At 43.5% G+C, this 13777-nt stretch overlaps 1 protein-coding gene across 1 annotated transcript in view; it reads left to right on the plus strand.

The window, feature by feature from the left end:
• The window catches only part of kif19 (kinesin family member 19), a 39228-nt gene that overhangs the window by 1441 nt on the left and 24010 nt on the right, over positions 1-13777 (plus strand). Inside the window, exon 2 of the mRNA XM_033984307.2 lies at positions 2627-2707. Coding sequence (XP_033840198.1) covers positions 2627-2707 — 81 coding nt within the window. The remainder of the gene's footprint in view (positions 1-2626; positions 2708-13777) is intronic.

The raw sequence follows: 13777 nt of genomic DNA on the forward strand, positions 1-13777 counted from the left end.
ATTTCTATAGCCCAAGACAGGTAAGAATACAGTGTAATGGGCGACAGCTGTAGAGTGTACGGCCACTGATCCAAAGGTCTGAATCCCGCTCTCGACATAAACATTTTTAGAGTGGTCAGATCCACAGACAAACAGGTTTCTTATTTTATTTATTTGTAAAGTGACAGCGCATATTAATGAATATTTAAAAATGTGTGAAGATTATAGTCAACATGGCTGATTTCCACCTTCAGTCCCTTGGCAGATTGATGTAAAACAGTTTACGGGACAGAGAAAAGAGCATCAACAATCGTGTGATTCAGTGTCTGTACACACTGGTGTATGAACATGTGTGTGACTCGGTCAGTGGTTCCTTAAAGGTGGAAGAGCACTATATCAAAATGTGACAATTTACCAGTAATTATCATTTCAACAACTCTCCATAGAACTAAATGTCAAAAACACTTCTAAAAAGAAAATCTCTGTGGTAAACCTTGGTATTAAGTATTATGGAATACTTGATTAATTAATATATATATAATTTAAAGTGAACTAAATAAGCTCGGCAGTTTTTCGATAAAAACTAGACATAATTATCTGTTTAGACCTGTCACAAAAATTACCTTATCAATATTAATAAGTGATAGATGGATCATTTTTGGAGGTCAATATTTATTGTATGACTTTTTGTTTGTACTGGTGCTACATTTTTTTGTTATTTTTCTGCAATATAATCACATTGTTTTAATAATGCTGCACCGTATTGTTCAGATTATACTCATTGCTCATTTCAAACATTGACTGAGGGGTAGGGCTGTCAAACGTATTGAAAACCAGATATTTTGAGCTGTATCTTTCACGAGTATAAGACACATAGACTAGTATAAACCCATGGACCACTATGAACCTACTGCACACTGAGGGATTACACAGATATAAGGACATATAGGAAAAGAAAACAAAGTACTACCATTTAATGTTGAAAATCACATTATACTGTCTAAAGAAAGAGTTTTTATTATCGTTGTGGTTTCAGAATCAGTATTGAGCATCGTGACGACACTAATGAGAGTTTATTGAAGTGTGTGATATGTCCGTTCAGCTGGACGTAAACCTATAAATGCATAAAAGTAGCATATTTAGCAGAAAAACTGAAACTAAATACATTTAGTTTGTCAAAATGAACACTGCACTATTGTATCAGCAGCGTCCCGCTCTATAAGACCATAGACACTATACATCAGCAGCAGTTTTTCCAGTGTTTCCATGTGGTCACTTTGGTCCAGGTCACATCTGAATTATTGAGGGACGTTTGAAGCGGCACCACTCTCTCTCCCCTCTTTTCTCTCTCTCGCTATGTCTCCCCCTTGTGCTCTTTCTCTATGTCTCCCCCTCTCTGTCTCTTTGTCTCTGTCTCTCACTATGTCTCCCCCTTGTGCTCTTTCTCTGCCCCCCCCCTCTCGTCTCCTTCTTTCTGCTCTCTGTCACTCTCTCTCACTATGTCTCCCCCTTGTGCTCTTTCTCTGTGTCTCCCCCTCTCTGTCTCTTTCTCTCTCCTCTCTGTCTTTCTCTATGTCTCTCTCTATGTGTCCCCCTCTCATCTCTTTCTCTCTCCTCTCTGTCTCTCTCTCTCACTATGTCTCCCCCTTGTGCTCTTTCTCTCTAGGTCTCCCCCTCTCTCACTGTCTCTCTCTCTCTTTCTCTATGTCTCCCCCCTCTCTCTCTTTCTCTCTGTCTGTCTCTCCTCTCTCTGTCTCTCTCTTTCTCTCTGTCTGTCTCTCCTCTCTCTGTCTCTCTCTCTTTCTCTTGGACTGTAAGCTGCCGTGCTGACTCAGTCTTTCATGATATACTGATGTAATCGGTGTAAAAAAAGCTGGTAATAACATTTGGGTTAATAACACAGTTTGAACCCCAGTGACCAGGATGGAAGAACATGACTGTAGGTTTTAGACTTGTACGTCAGTATCAGTCTATCAGATAAAATCCGTTGGGCGATTTATCAGGACGATATTTGCACTATTTATGAGCCCTGTTTTGTGCACGGAGAGGAAAAAGTGAATGAACTCTGCTCCAAAGCTCATGGTGAATCTGCGCTCAGCTTCAGTAAGGACAGTGACAGACAGAAGTGTTGAAGCCTCGTCTCCTGTCGTCCTTCTGTTCCACTCTGTTGTTTAATCCATGAAGGACTATCACAGCAGGAGTCATATCTGCCTCACTGTTTAAGAGATATTTCATGCCTCTGGTCTTATTTTCTCTGCTAAAGCGTTAGCACTGCTGCACAACATGTAAACAATGATGACGTCACCAGGCCGTGGATTAGATCAGTTGTGCAGGTGTGAGTGCGGGTCATAGAACCCTATGCTACGGTTCAAAAGTCCTAGTGTGAGTGCGACTCAAGTTTGTATAAGTCTGTATAAGTCTAAACTGTGTAAGTCTCTAAACGTCTATAGTTTAAACACTTAAGTGCAGCTTCAGCTTGAGCTCATAAGTGTTACAGGTCTGCAGTGTAGGGTCATTATTATAGAAATATTTGTATTCATCACACATTTGTGTTTATCGGTCATTGGTGGCTCTAGACTCAAAATCATCGGTCATGAAAAAGCCCTCGTGTGTGGAGAATATTAAACTATTGTGTGTGTGTTTGCAGGTGGCGCTGAGGGTCCGTCCTCTGAGCGACGCAGAGCTGGAGGAATCTGCGACCATCGTGGCTCACAGAGTCGATCAACAGGTCAGACACTACAGACATGCTCCCACAATATACAAAAACATGATACAAAACTGTGCACTACAACTTCACAAACCTGATGTGATGTGCAGTAGTTTCATTAGTGTGATGTGGCTGATTGTGTGGTGATAGTGCTCTGAAGGAGGGACGGGGAGCAAAGGACCTGATGCCTCCAGACATAGTTACAGCTCAGATCTGTGGAGACCCCACTCATGTGTTTCAAGGTTTTCTCTTTTCAATAAAAACACCTGCAGAGGAATAACTGAAAGACAGACAAATTCAATACCATCCTGTGAAACATTTCAGGTAAAGAAATAACAAGCAGATGGCAAACCCCAACCTGAAAAGTTTCACGATGCACCTTTAACTGAAATAGTCAGGCGTTTTACTATTGTATCTATTTATGTTGTCAGAAGTTGAGCAGGTATTTGAGCAGGTATTGATACTAAAAAGTCCCGGACAGAAACTACCCTTCCCTGAATATCTTTAGAATGATCTTTAGCTGCATCAGAACAAATATAAGACACATGGACTAGTACAGGACGACTGAGGGATCACACAGATATAAGGCCACATGGTACTATAAAAGAAAGTACTACCGTTCAATGTTGAAAATCACATTCTTTTGTATTAATAAAGAGTGTTTTTACTATCATCGTGGTATCAAAATCAGTATTGAGTATCCAGTCTATCCTTAGTATCAAAATCAAGTTTGTAGATAGAGAGGAGTGTTGCGATACTGAAATTTCAGAGCTAAGAGCAACAAGCTGGTGCCTCCCTGAAAAAAAACTCCTGTCTAACTGTGTCAGAGCTCTTCCTAAAACACTGTATTAATCCCATAATAATGACATTGTGCTTTTCAACAGCAAAACGGCTCAAAATGAAACTAAAAGCTCCCTATTAAATTATGTTATTTACTGAAATCTTGATTAGTCACGTTGGAAATATCCATCTGATGTAATCATGTCTTTTGGGATTTTTTAGACCTGCAGTGTGTGTGTGTGTATGTGTGTACGTGTGTGTTGTGTTTGGGGATGTCCTTTAACCTGATGTGTCTCTGTCAGCAGCATCAAAGTCTCTGGGGACACTGCACCTCTACAGTAAATACATAAACAGCCCTGAGGTGTGGACTGGATTTTCATAAATAGACTCGATACTCTGTACTGATACCACGCTAAAAAATATCTTTATTTAGACTTTTTTTTTTACTAGACTTTTAGTAATGTACTTTCTTTTCTATTCCCATGTGTCCTTATATATCTGTGTAATCCCTCAGTGTGCAGGTAGATCCCGTTGTGGTCCATTCAGAAAAGGTTCATTTCTGTCCTGTGAATGTGACTCTTTTAGTATCGATACTTGCCCAAATGAGTATCGAGTTTAGATACTAGTTTTAGTATTGATTAGTTTCTGATTTTCGGTACTTTTGACAGCTCTAGTGTACATTCATGTTAAGTACTTCTTTTATTTAAACCAAGAAAGATACTTAGATTTTTGTATCTTTATGCGTTGAATCTAGTTTTTCTCGTCTGAAGTGTGTCCCAGCACAAAGCCAGTGCCACAGGTGTGTGCATCGTGATCCGTGTTGTGAGCATTGATAGTGTAGCCTCTTAGCAACAGCTCCTCACAGCAACTACCATCCCCACGGACCCGATTAACTCACATGCTAACGCACACACGCTCTAACAGAGCTAACTGACTGACTCCGCGCGGCTAACGCTAATCTGAGCGGCTCCTGTTGTTTGTCTGAGTCTAATTGAATTACTCTGGTGTTTAGCATCAGCACTTCGTCTGTAACCTCATTTAGCAAATGGTGAACGGGGATTAAACCAGATGCAACTTATGTGTAAACAGAGAGAGAGAGAGAGAGAGAGAGAGAGAGAGAGAGAGAGAGAGAGAGAGAGAGAGAGAGAGAGAGAGAGAGAGAGAGAGAGAGAGAGAGAGAGAGAGAGAGAGAGAGAGAGAGAGAGAGAGAGAGAGAGAGAGAGAGAGAGAGAGAGAGAGAGAGAGAGAGAGAGAGAGAGAGAGAGAGAGAGAGAGAGAGAGAGAGAGAGAGAGAGAGAGAGAGAGAGGAGAGAGAGAGAGAGAGAGAGAGAGAGAGAGAGAGAGAGAGAGAGAGAGAGAGAGAGAGAGAGAGAGAGAGAGAGAGAGAGAGAGAGAGAGAGAGAGAGAGAGAGAGAGAGAGAGAGAGAGAGAGAGAGAGAGAGAGAGAGAGAGAGAGAGAGAGAGAGAGAGAGAGAGAGAGAGAGAGAGAGAGAGAGAGAGAGAGAGAGAGAGAGAAAAAATGAATATGGGTAACATGATAAAAATGCAGAGGAGGAGAGGACATTGTCCAAGTTTGAATGCAAGAATAAATCAGGACGACAATATTTAACCCTGAGATTCATTTATAGAATTTATAGTAAAAGGGGCAAGTAGCCTAAATGTTTGCTAAATGCTAAATCAGGGACTAAAACCAGAGTAAATGAAACCAGAGTCCAAGGTATAACCAGGACTGAACCAGAACAGAACAGGAATAAACCAGGGCTGAGGATGCGTTCACACTTGCACAGAGATCACAGCTAAACTGGGACTAAACCTGGAATAAAGCCAGGAATAGAACAGAACCCAAACATTTGGATTAAACTGGGCTCAAACAAGGATCAACCCTAAACCAGAACTAAACCAGGACTGACCTTTTGTAACAGCACTAATATTAAACGACATATTGCAAGGATGTGAAATTGTTTTTGATTTTTTAAAGTATAAAGGCACTCAAAACAGGGACTAAACCAGGACTAAATGTGGACTAACCCAGGTTCAAGTCAGGACTAAATAAAGGGCCAACGTTTGGGCTTTTGTTGATATATTTCCCATTAGACCAGTTCCAGTAAAACAGGATTCAGCCAAAGCGATTAGAGAGTGTTTATGAAGTCCTGTGGTTTAAAATAGACTCAGAGAAAAGACCAAAGGATTTACTCAGACTATTTCAGGTAAAAGCTTAAACCTGTCCTCAAGTAAACTGTGGGTCAGTGGGACAGAAAGAAGGAGGAGAAAGTCAGAGGAGAAGGTCAAAGGAGGAGAAGGTCAGAGGAGAAGGTCAAAGGAGGAGAAGGTCAAAGGAGGAGAGGGTCAGAGGAGGAGAGGGTCAGAGGAGGAGAGGGTCAGAGGAGGAGAGGGTCAAAGGAGGAGAGGGTCAAAGGAGGAGAGGGTCAAAGGAGGAGAAGGTCAAAGGAGGAGAGGGTCAGAGGAGAAGGTCAAAGGAGGAGAGGGTCAGAGGAGAAGGTCAAAGGAGGAGAGGGTCAGATGAGAAGGTCAAAGGAGGAGAGGGTCAGAGGAGAAGGTCGAAGGAGGAGAGGAGAAGGTCGAAGGAGGAGAGGAGAAGGTCGAAGGAGGAGAGGAGAAGGTCGAAGGAGGAGAGGAGAAGGTCGAAGGAGGAGAGGAGAAGGTCGAAGGAGGAGAGGAGAAGGTCGAAGGAGGAGAGGAGAAGGTCGAAGGAGGAGAGGAGAAGGTCGAAGGAGGAGAGGAGAAGGTCGAAGGAGGAGAGGAGAAGGTCGAAGGAGGAGAGGAGAAGGTCGAAGGAGGAGAGGAGAAAGTCTAAGGAGGAGAGGAGAGGGTCAGAGGAACAGAGGGTCAGAGGAGCTGAAGATGCAGTAGTTTCACAACTGTGAAGTGAATGAAAACTGATATGTCCCTGTTCTTGTTCCTTTATCTCCAGCCGTCTCTGTTTGAGCATATGTTTAGTGTGGTTTATTCTTACTTATCCTGACCACAGTCTTTCTGCATTATTGAAGGTATATCCTCTATATTGTCTGTGTATATCTGGGTTTCAGATGACATCACAAATGTTCTATAGGCCAATATTATTTAATACAGATGGAGCTGAAATGAATGTGGTTCAAATGCAGATTTGTGTTGTAATACAGTGAGTTCTTGGGTCTAGTCACAAATAGAAATGATCAGGTTCAACATTTGTGTATTTACCATGATGACACAATGCACAATTAATTGTCTGAGTTGTCTGGATTTAAACTACACATTTTCAGGAGTCTGTGATCAATCCGAGCGTTCGTGGTTCTGTTCAGGTGTTGATGATTTTCAACAAAAAGGTGAGAGTGACTTAACAGCACAAATCAGCTCAGATTGTGTTAAAACAAAACTCAGATTAAAGTCTAATTGAGCTTCAGACAGAGCAGTGTCTACAGTTAGCATCACACTCCAGGGAATGCTGCAAAGTATCAGTAATCTGTGTGTATTGTCCCTGCATTGTCCCTGCATTGTCCCTGTATTATCCCTGCATTGTCCCTGTATTGTCCCTGTATTGTCCCTGCATTGTCCCTGCATTGTCCCTGCATTGTCCCCGCATTGTCCCCGCATTGTCCCCGCATTGTCCCCGAATTGTCCCCGAATTGTCCCCGAATTGTCCCCGAATTGTCCCCGCATTGTCCCCGTATTGTCCCTGTACTGTCCCTGTACTGTCCCTGTACTGTCCCTGTACTGTCCCTGTATTGTCCGTGTTTATTCTATGTTTATTCCATGTGGCGTTGGACATATGGTGTGAGGATTACAGAGGAGCAGAAAGCAGACGGATAAAGAGATAAGACAGAACCAAGTCTAAACCCGAGGAGGAGGACACACCTGTCACTGCACAGAGCTGGACAGAGACACAGCAGTGCACTTATGACCCCACTAGGGCAAGTTACAGGTCAGATCTGTGGAGAGGAGACCCCACTTGCAATAAGAATTAATGTCTTTCAATTCACTCGATTTTTGTCCAATATAAACATTGAAGTAATTGAAATTTTGTTATTGAAGTGTAGAAATTCAAGCCCATGCAATCATTTCTCCATGGAGATGATAATGTGGCAGACCCTCCATCAGAAAAGTTACATATTAGACCTTTAAAGAAGAATCAACAGGCTCATTGATCATCACAGTTATTGTTAGTTGCAATTCAGTAGCCGGTGTGGAGTTCATCTCTGCAGGGGCCCCATCTGTGTTTGGGCCCCGGGACACATACTTGGCCCCAGTAACCACCTGTCAGAGCCAGAGGAGCAGGGCCAGAGGAGCAGGGCCAGAGGAGCAGAGCCAGAGGAGCAGAGCCAGAGGAGCAGAGCCAGAGGAGCAGAGCCAGAGGAGCAGAGCCAGAGGAGCAGAGCCAGAGGAGCAGAGCCAGAGGAGCAGAGCCAGAGGAGCAAAGCCAGAGGAGCAAAGCCAGAGGAGCAAAGCCAGAGGAGCAAAGCCAGAGGAGCAAAGCCAGAGGAGCAAAGCCAGAGGAGCAAAGCCAGAGGAGCAAAGCCAGAGGAGCAAAGCCAGAGGAGCTGTTTTGGATCTTAAGTGGCTTTTATAATAACGACCTGTATCTCATTATTGGGATTACAGGAAACATGAGTCAGCCCAACTGTGAAAGCCTCTCTGGGATTATCACATATTAGTAACAGAGTTCAAATATGAATATTTAGTCTTAGGTTAAACTTTTTATGTGATAATTTAAGTTTGTTTGATATTGAGAAGTTTGATAATCTTGCTATGAGAGAATCAGTATGTATTATTTTTAAAGTGCCTTATTGTTTGGTATGAGCCGTGTGGCTGTAGTATCTGCTTTACTATAAGAGGCTAATGCTAAAGCTAAAGCGGGTTAGCGTTAGCATCAGAGGGAGATGAATGGAGCAGCTGTGTTTGTGCGACGCTAACATCAGTGCAGTTTAATCTCATCGACAACTCCTGTTACATTTACTACAACTACAGATGAAAAGAGAGAGAGGAGAGAGAGCAAGGAGGAGAGGAGGTGAGGGAAAGAGGGGGGAGCAGAGGAGGAGAGACGAGGGGGAGAAGACAGTTTACTTTCATCGGCTCTTCCTGTTACATTCACTATAACTACAGACAGAACGAGAGAGAGAGGGAGGGATAGGGAGGAGGGGAGGAAGTGGGGGAGAGGGATAGAGGTGAGAGAGGGGGAGGAGGGAGAGGAGAGGGAGAAGACAGTTTAATCTCATCAGCTGCTCCTGTTACATTGAACTATGACTACACAGAGAGGAGGGAGGGAGGCAAGGGGAGAAAGAGAAGGTGGGAATGGGTCTAAGACTAAAAAGGGGTTTACTCCAAGTCTAAATGAAACATAAACTAGATCTAACACTGAACTTAAGGTAGTTGTTGTAGTAGTAGCAGCAGAAGTAGTATTAGAGCTTAGTGTTGGTGACAATACAGCGAGTGCAGATGGTTTATGATGTGTGTGTTGCCATGGAGACAGGTCAGGTCACCGGTGTTTGTTTGGTCTGTTCCACATTCACAGAGACACAGACTGAAGGCTCTGAGTGAGAAGCACATGTACCAGAGGTGTGTGGAGGAGAAAAGGACAGGAGTGAAATATACTTTAGAATATTACTGCAGTACAAGTCAAAAGTGAAAATTCAAGTTCTGCCTTTCACTGATCTGTGCATGTCTCCTATATAATTATAATCTATGACCCAGTGGATCGTTACGTTATAATTTGGACATTTTAAGTCACAATATTGATCAAAAACGACTTAATAAAAAGAAACAAGTCTGCTGACGTTCACGTTAGAAAACTGAGGGTGACCAATGGGAGCAGACGCCATCACAACAAAGCGCCGCATGCTGTTGGCCCCTCCTGTGGATAAATGCACATCACACTAGCGAGCTGCACTTTTTTTTTTCATTTGTACCAAAATGACCACGCAACGCTGCCGAATTCTACGTGTATCACTGATTAAGAAAATAATATTACGATGGTGGTGAAAATGGGGGGTAGATCAACAGCATGTTGTCTTGAAATTAAAGTCTCAAACAGGCACGCTTCAAATACAACTTTGGGGTGAGTAAATGGTGAGGGGAAACAACTATAACATGGTTAAAGCTCTCAAAGGTCAATTTACAGAATAGGCTGGCTTTAAGCTATTATAAGAATTGTGTATTTAATCCTACAATTAAAGTTAAGCTTGTCCTCTGCATTTGACCCATCAGGACCAGATCTGAGCCTGGACCCAGGTCAGGAGTACCTCATTGGAGGATTATTGTGCATGTTTTAGGTTGATGAGAAACCGGAAGAAACACCAGACACAGGGAGAACATGCAAACTCTTCTGGCACAGGCCGGACCTCAGGATGGACAAACACAGAGCTGACAGAGCAGAACAGAAACAAATAGACTATTGTGTTGGTTTAGCTCCAGGGACTCAGCCGTGGCCCCTTGTCCATCACTTGTCTCTCTTTACCTCTAATCTCTCTCCCTTTCCTCTCTCCCTCTCTCCGTCTCTCCCTCTGTTCTGTCTGTGTCCTTGATCACATAGAGGAGCAGTGGACCTTTATGTCACTGGATCACTGGCTCTTTTATGCACATTACTTGTTCATCTATAGCTGCCTGGGGCTTCTCTCAAATATTCATGTATTTAATATAGAGCAGTAGAACAGGTAAAAGAGCCCCAATGACGGGTGGCTTTATTTCACTTTCCGTCCTTGTATTGTTTTAACTCTGAGCTAAATGACGTCTCATGTGGTTTGTGAATAAAGAATCAATAATGAACCAATATCGTAAAAAGGACGAAGTTAAACATACATAGAATACTTATCTAAAATGTATTCGGGAGAGGTTTAAGTATTTTAGTGATCTCTCCTGGGCCCTATTCAAACCCTCCTTACAATTAGCTGTAAGATTCTGTACGAGGCGCCGCCCACATCGCCCATGCTCCCACACGACAACTCTCCAAAAATATACAAAAACATGATACAAACCTGTGCACAGCAACTTCTGATCTGATGCAATGTGTAGTAGATTCATTAGCAAGATGCATGTTGATTGTGTTGTAATAGCACATAGTACGGAGTGACTTAGCACGGAGAGCAAACGGAGAGGGGGACTCCCTTTATAGCATTCTCAAAACAATAACTGTAGCACGGTGATCTAAATACATGTTATCAGTTAATATACCATACAAGTAAAATACTGCCTCTTTAATGAAACTAGTGTTATTTTTAGTTGAAGATTATACTCTAAAATAATTTTTTATTTGGGTTGTCGTGTGAGGGAGGGGCTGTCTGTAGAGGTCTAAACTACAGGTACAACAAGGTTTCTCTGTAAAAAGACTGTTCTGTTGTTTGCCGAGGTCATTCTATTATCTACATGAATCCTTCCTTTGTGATCTGATCATTGCAGAAACGGAAATTCTGATTTTGTTACAATTGCGATATATTGTGTTATTGTGGTTTGTATTATCGCTGCGGTATCGAAATCGGTATCGAATAACAAGCCTTTTCCTTTGTGCTGAAATTGTGTTTGCGACCTTTAGAGGAATTAGCCCTGAGCTCAGATACGGAGGATTTGGTTTGCACTGGACTCAGATAAACTGTCCCTGTGTTTGACCAAAGCCACAGTCACTCAGCCCCCGTCCATAATGCTCCATAATGTCACCGGAAACCCCCTCGGACTTCCACGTCCTCAGGGGCAGGCGTGAAAGAGCACAGCCCAGTTTGGGGACATTTAGGGAGGGCACAGGTGTTCCCCCGGAGATCAGAGAACCAGACACACTGGACTCCTCTGTGTGAGTCAGGCCTGGAGGAAAGAGAGGAGGAGATAAGAGAGAGGGGGAGAGGTGGGAGAAAGAGGACAGGTATGGAGAGAAAAGACAGAGAGGAGGAGTAAGAGAGGGAAGGAGAGAAGAGATGGAAGAGGTAGGAGAGGGAACGAGACCAGAAAGAGGTGAAAAGATGGGTGTTACCTTTCAGTAAACTTTGTGAAGGAGAGTGGGAGGAGTGAAAAATGGGGGGGGAAGAGAATTGATTAGAGGGAGAGAGGTAAGTGAAGAGAAAAGAAAAACCCAGGGAGAGAGAATTAAGGGGTGAAAAGAGAGAAGGAGAAGGTATTGAACCTAGGACCTTGTTGTTGTGCTTCTCTGTGTGGGCCCTGGTTTATCAACGGTCTGTCCTGGTTAAATAAAACACAAAAGCCACACTTAAAAACTCACAAAACCACAAAAGGATCAGCTGAGAGTTTTACTGCTGTTTGAGTAACCTCCTCCTCGTCTGCTCTGCGCCAAGCAAACACACCGCTCTACTCTAACGTTTAACTCCTCACAACCAGGAGCTAAACCAAGACCAGACCAAGACCTAAACTAAGACCAGAGACCAGACTAAGACTAGAGACCAGACCAAGACAGAGACCAGAGACCAGATTGAGACCAGGCAAACACACAGATCTATTTTAACATTTAACTCCTCACAACCAGAGCTAACCGAGACCGGAGACCGGATCAGGATAAGGCAACACATCGCTCTATCTAACATCTTAACTACTCACAAACAGGATCCAAACCACAACCTAACCAAGTCCAGAGACCAAGTCCATGTCCAGAGACCAAGGCCAGTGTCCAGAGGACCAAGTCCATGTCCAGAGACCAAGTCCATGTCCCAGAGGACCAAGTCCATGTCCAGGAGACCAAGTCCCATGTCCAGAGACCAAGTCCATGGTCCAGAGACCAAGTCCATGTCCAGAGACCATGTCCAAGTCCAGAGACCAGACCAAAACCAGTCAAACAGACCTCTCTACTCCAACACAACAATTTAACTCCTAAAGAGACTGGAGATCTAAACCAAGACTAGAGACCAAGATCTAACCTAGACCGCAGATCAGATCAAGATTTTAAACGAAGAAACAGACCAAGACCTGGACTCAGAACCGAGACCTACACCTAGACCTAAACCAAGACACAGACAGGATTTGGACCTGGATTGATCACAGCCCTGGACTAAAGGGGCTGTTCCTCAAAAGTCTCTCTCCGCTCCAGTCTTTTGTGAGTTTTATTTTCTTGTCCTTGTGTCAGACTCAGCCCGTGCAGCTTCTTCATTGTGGACAGATTTAAACAGAGGCAGGAGCTTAGCCGACCTGGCTCTGTCCTGTGTGTGATATACAAGGAACTGGAGGCACTTAGTGTGAACCAACCCAGACGAAAGCAGACTGAGGAAGGAGGGAGAGGCTTTGGTGAAACAGCCCTGTGCTTTAAACCTGCAGACTCAGACAGAGGAGGTGACTCTGGGGTCACAGGTCACGTACAGGGCGTAAAATAGCCTGTGTGACTGTGTGTTAGCCTCTGTGTGGTTAGCCTGCATGTGCGTTAGCGGCTAATCTGTCTCGTCTCCTGTTTCAGTCTAATCTCAGACAGCACCTTTTCTGTTTGAATGCAGAATGTGAACGAGTGAGAGGTTGTTGACGCAGATTGGAAGCCACGTTTCAGCATTTCTGTTGAAAAGAGAGAGGGGCGTGTCCTCTGCATCTGTATCACCTTTAATCCCATTGAGCAGAGTCTCGAGGAGGGAGGAGAGAGCAGGTCTTATTGAGTGTGTGGAGTGTCCTGTAGAGGGGGCTCTCGAGGTTCTGGAGAGGTTCTGGAGTGTTCCTCTTGACCACGGTGAGCAGCTCTTGGGTCCATCAGGCTCAAAGCGTCACCGCCCCCTGTGGGAGTGACATCATCACAGCGGCATTCAAAACAACAACACTAGACATTTATGGACAAAATACCTGAGATATTTTTGATTTTTATAACATTTGCAATTGGGATTTCACTTAAGACTGAGACTGATTTTAAAACACAAATATCTTATCTATTCCAATCACGTTATTGTCTTTATTATTTTAATTTGGCTCAGAATCATACATACTAACAAACTAAAAACTACAATGTACAATGTTTTTAGATTTCATTAGATTCCATGTCTTGGTGCTGAGGTGCAGCTGTAACAAAATCACACACTGTTCTTCCTTTGAGTGAGACCTAATACTCTAATACTGTTACACAACCAGGAAGTAGAACAGGGGCCAGAGGTCAGACTGAGGGTGTCATCCAAGAGCGTGTGGATCAGACTGGATCAGAATCAGACCTATCAAATACATGGAATAACAACCAGGAAGTACAGCAGAGGTCAGAGGTCAGAGGTCAGAGGTCAGACTGAGGGTGTGTGAAGTGTGATCCGGGAACAGAAAAGTCAGATATCAGTTGTTTTTTGGTTTGTTTTTGAATCAGATATCAAATAATACACCAGTTAAACAGGAAGTACAGCACCCGTTACAGGCCAGAGGTCATCGATA

Source organism: Periophthalmus magnuspinnatus, chromosome 19 (assembly GCF_009829125.3).
Source record: "Periophthalmus magnuspinnatus isolate fPerMag1 chromosome 19, fPerMag1.2.pri, whole genome shotgun sequence".
Taxonomy (NCBI): Eukaryota; Metazoa; Chordata; class Actinopteri; order Gobiiformes; family Gobiidae; genus Periophthalmus; species Periophthalmus magnuspinnatus.